Source organism: Helianthus annuus, chromosome 7 (assembly GCF_002127325.2).
Source record: "Helianthus annuus cultivar XRQ/B chromosome 7, HanXRQr2.0-SUNRISE, whole genome shotgun sequence".
NCBI lineage: Eukaryota > Viridiplantae > Streptophyta > Magnoliopsida > Asterales > Asteraceae > Helianthus > Helianthus annuus.
Window position 1 is genome coordinate 125829311 of NC_035439.2, and position 4075 is coordinate 125833385.

The window sequence follows — 4075 nt, forward strand, 5'->3', positions numbered from 1 at the left end:
AGTAATAATAATAAGAGTAAACTGCAATTTTACCCCCTAGAGTTAGCGCCAATTGGCACTGTGAGCCCCTCCCAGGGAAATTTCGCACTCTAACCCCTCAACTAATGAGAAACCTTGCAATATTACCCCCTGCTGTCTAATTCTGTTTAAAGTCAACATAAGTTATTAACGGTCAAAGAGTATAATCATCTTTTCCACTCTAGTTTTATATCTTACTCAACATAACACCCTACATATATCACACACGCTGCAATCTTACCCCCACCTATTAAGCTCTCATTCGTTTCTTCTCCGGCGACATCAACTGCGATGTTTTTCTGTATTCCATTTGAAGCTCCAGTGACAATGAGACGATTAGGTGGCGTTGTATGGCTGAACACGACGGTCGCCGTCGTCGCCACGGCGGCGATGTTGACCAGTTACATCTCTGTTTTACACATACTTTGATTTGATTTGCGCAAACTTTTTGAATTTGTAGTAACTTCTTCCGATCTCAGCGTAAACTTTTGCATATTCCTCCAATACGTAGCATTTTTTCTGTTCAATCATTACTTAAATCCATAATGTGTTCATTTACTTGCATTTGTTCACTTTTTTGGATGATAAAGTGATTCATCTCTTCATCTAAATCATAATTTTATTTAGAATGTTCTGATCTGTTTTGAAACTTTGTGCAGATTTTGTGTACGACAAGCATTTGTTCAATGTGTTGGAGGTAAACGAAACAAGCTACAGCAACTCCACTGACCAAGGATTCATCTTCAACATCACGAGAGGCGCAGGACGTGATGTGTTTGAGCTCACTCAGCCTAAACCATACTATTTCCTTGCAAGTGGTGGTTACTGCTACAATGGCATGAAAGTCGCTGTAAATGTGGTTGAATTCGTTCCTGCTCCTCAACCTTCTCCGGCAACAAGCGGTTGCTATATGATTAGCTAGACTGGCTTGATTAGCTAGTAGTTGATTATCATTAGTTATAACATTGATCTAGAAATCAATTATAGTTTGAGTTGGATTAAGAAAATCTTAGACTGGATCTGATTGACCCATGGATTAGTGTGCTTGATTATCTTTTACTTAATTAAATGCATATTATTTTTGATGTCAGTGTTCTTTACTTCTTGTTTTCTATTATTGATAAAACCTAGTGTGAGGTTCATTGGGGAACACTAAAAAAGTGGGGAACAGTGGGGAACTGACTCAAACGACCTCCGATTGGACTCATTCTAGCGGCATTGGAACCGGCTCGTCGAACCCTAACTAGGATCTCTTAACCCTAAACCCTAAATCATAACCCCTAAACCCTAGATATATTAGGGTTTGGCTTTTAGGGTTTAGCTTTAGGGTTTAGCTTTAGGGTTTAGTTTTAGGGTTTAGCTTTACGGTTTAGCTTTAGGGTTTAGCTTTTAGGGTTTATAGGTTAGATTTTACGGTTTAGCTTAGGTTTTACCTCATTTTTTAGTTGTAGGGTTTAGAGTTTAGGATTTAGGGTTTAGGGTTAAGAGATCCTAGTTAGGGTTCGACGAGCCGGTTCCAACGCCGTTGGAATGAGTCCAATCGGAGTTCGTTTGAGTCTGTTCCCCGCTGTTCCCCACTTTTTTTGTGTTCCCCAATGAACCTTCCCCATAAAACCTATTATGTTTTCATATTATTAATTATGAATTAAATGCATATTAATTTTTGATGTTAGTATTTTCTACTATTGATAAAATCACACCAAATAAACAATTGGGATATTCCTTTCACCAGTCTTGAGAGAGTTAATCATGAGTCAGATGGTTAGATTAAAAAGGCCCTAACTATCTACACACTTGGTGTGTAGATAGTCAACCTAAAAAGATGGTTTTTGTCCTTATATGCACACCTTGTAGTGTCGAACTGTGGCTAAAACGTAGCGTTTTGGTCCGGTTAACCAGATAAAGAACGAGTCTGTTGACCGGACCAAAACGCCGAGCTTTGGCCGCGTTTTGGTCCTGCAACCAGACCGGGTGTCAGTCTTTTGTCTTTGTCTGGTTGACAGGACCAAAATGTGGCCAAAGCTCGACGTTTTGGTCCGGTCAACAGACCCGTCAGTCTTTTTCTAGTTAACCGGACCAAAACGCCGCGTTTTGGCCACAGTTCGGCACTGCAGGGTGTGCATATAAGGACAAAAAACACCTTTTAAGATGTGTATATAGGCAAATGGGTGTGCCAATAGGTACACCCTTAAAAAAAGTGATCATAAAAAGAATTTGATTTTTCTTTTTCCTTTCGTTCACATGTCAATGGCTAATAGTTTTTTTTTTTTTTTTTTTTTTTTGGCAGGGGTTAAGGTTTGCAAGAAATATTTAACATCGGGGGGTAATATTGCAGAGTACAACAAATCATAAGGGGTAACAAGAAAGGGTAATATAGTCATTTCACACCGGGGGTAATATTGCAGAGTAGAGCAAATCATAGGGGGTAAGAAGAAAGGGTATTGTAGTCATTTTACATACCATTTAACAGAACTGTTAAGTTCTTTTAACGGCAGGGGGTAATCTTGCGACAGAACAACAATGTTGGGGGGGGGGGGCAAATTGCAATATTTTCCAGGGAACGGGTCAGAGTGTCAATTGGTTTAAACTCCAGGAGGTAAAATTGCAGTTTACTCTAATAATAATAATTAAAGAGTTTAAGGGATTGAATATGCATTTAATTTAAATATAAAAACTATAACATCAACATTCTTCAAAACTAGTTGACAAAACACTATTATTATATAATAGATTCAGGTTCAAATTGTTGGTTAATTTCGTTAGTTTAGTTTGAAAGTTTCGTTAGTATAGTTAGCGCTTAAAGTGTAACCATCGTAAATAATAGGGTTAGATATGAAACTTATTTGTAAAATTAGGGAACCGAGGTGTTCTTTGTGAACCTTCGTGTCGTTTCTTCCGGTGACTATAAATAGAGTCACCGGCCACCATTTGTTATCATCCGTTCAATGAAGAAATCATTTGTTCTTCACAAATTGTGTTTATGCAAGTTTGTTATTCACAATCGTGTGTCATAAATCGATCCTTGGGGCCATCACAAATTTATTTGAATTAAAAAATAAAACATTTTGCTCAAAACCGGTCTAATCACTAAACCAGGTCACCATTTCAACGCTGCTCATTAAAACCCGACAAATCTGACCTCTAGATGTTCAAACGAAGCAACCCGAACTGGGCCCAATTCCCTATCCAACCTCCTATTTTGCAAAACACCACCTCTTATTTTGTGATAAACATATATAATTCTCATGGTTTTTATATAATTTAAAGAACACATAAGATACAATTTGGGCTTTTACATTTTCACCTTCCTAGTAAAAAGGTTTAAGTTCCATACTTCATGATGTTTTGAGTAAACAATACAAAAGTCCAAGGTATAACTATAGAAATGGCAAAAGATCTCGTGGGACAGTGTGTGCAAAGGCACAGAGGTACGACCCCTTTCAAAACACGTGAGCGGTACTACTAGCGCTGATAGTTTTAATTTTTATGTTTATAAATTATTTCTTTCGAACTTTAGAACAGGGTAATTGGTAGGGGTGTTCAAAACTATCCGTATCCGAATATTTTAAAATTCGGATAGTGATTTTAAAAATTTTCGGATATTTCGGATATCGAAATATCCCAATTTTTTTTCGGATATCCGAAGTATCCGAAAAGTATCCCCGAAAAATATCCGAAATATCCGAAAAGTATCCGAAATATCTGAAAAATATCCAAAAACTTATATTAGATATCCGAAACTATCCGAAATATCCGAATATAAGTTTTCGGATATTTCAAATTCACTCTAACCCAAATATCTACTAGTATCTGGTAATTTGACTGTCATGGTCATTAAAAAGGGCACACAAACCATTTGAAATTCACTCTAACCCAGATATCTACTAATATGGGTTAGAGTGTATTTCAATTTTTTTTTTTTTTTTTTTTGGTAAAGAGTGTATTTCAAATTTTGTCCATTATCATCATACCTTTTTTTCAGGCGGTGTCCTTTGTCTTTAAAATTGATGAGTCTTGTACTTAATGCTCCCAAATCCTACACGTTATGTCCTTTAAA

General features: G+C 36.9%; 1 protein-coding gene across 1 annotated transcript; it reads left to right on the plus strand.

Annotated features, from left to right (window-relative positions):
- Nucleotides 1-345: 345 nt before the first annotated feature.
- LOC110866872 (lamin-like protein) lies at nucleotides 346-2370 on the plus strand. Its single transcript, XM_022116018.1, has 3 exons — nucleotides 346-418; nucleotides 678-920; nucleotides 2306-2370. The coding sequence occupies exons 1-3, from the start codon at nucleotides 346-348 to the stop codon at nucleotides 2368-2370; spliced, it is 381 nt and encodes a 126-aa protein (XP_021971710.1).
- Nucleotides 2371-4075: the final 1705 nt, after the last annotated feature.

Excerpts from the sequence above, each read along its gene's own strand:
- LOC110866872 (XM_022116018.1), top strand. The coding sequence starts at position 346 with ATGAGACGATTAGGTGGCGTTGTATGGCTGAACACGACGGTCGCCGTC. Across the intron at positions 419-677 it reads CACGGCGGCGATGTTGACCA|ATTTTGTGTACGACAAGCAT; the intron begins GTTACATCTCTG and ends AACTTTGTGCAG. Across the intron at positions 921-2,305 it reads ACCTTCTCCGGCAACAAGCG|GGGTTAAGGTTTGCAAGAAA; the intron begins GTTGCTATATGA and ends TTTTTTTGGCAG.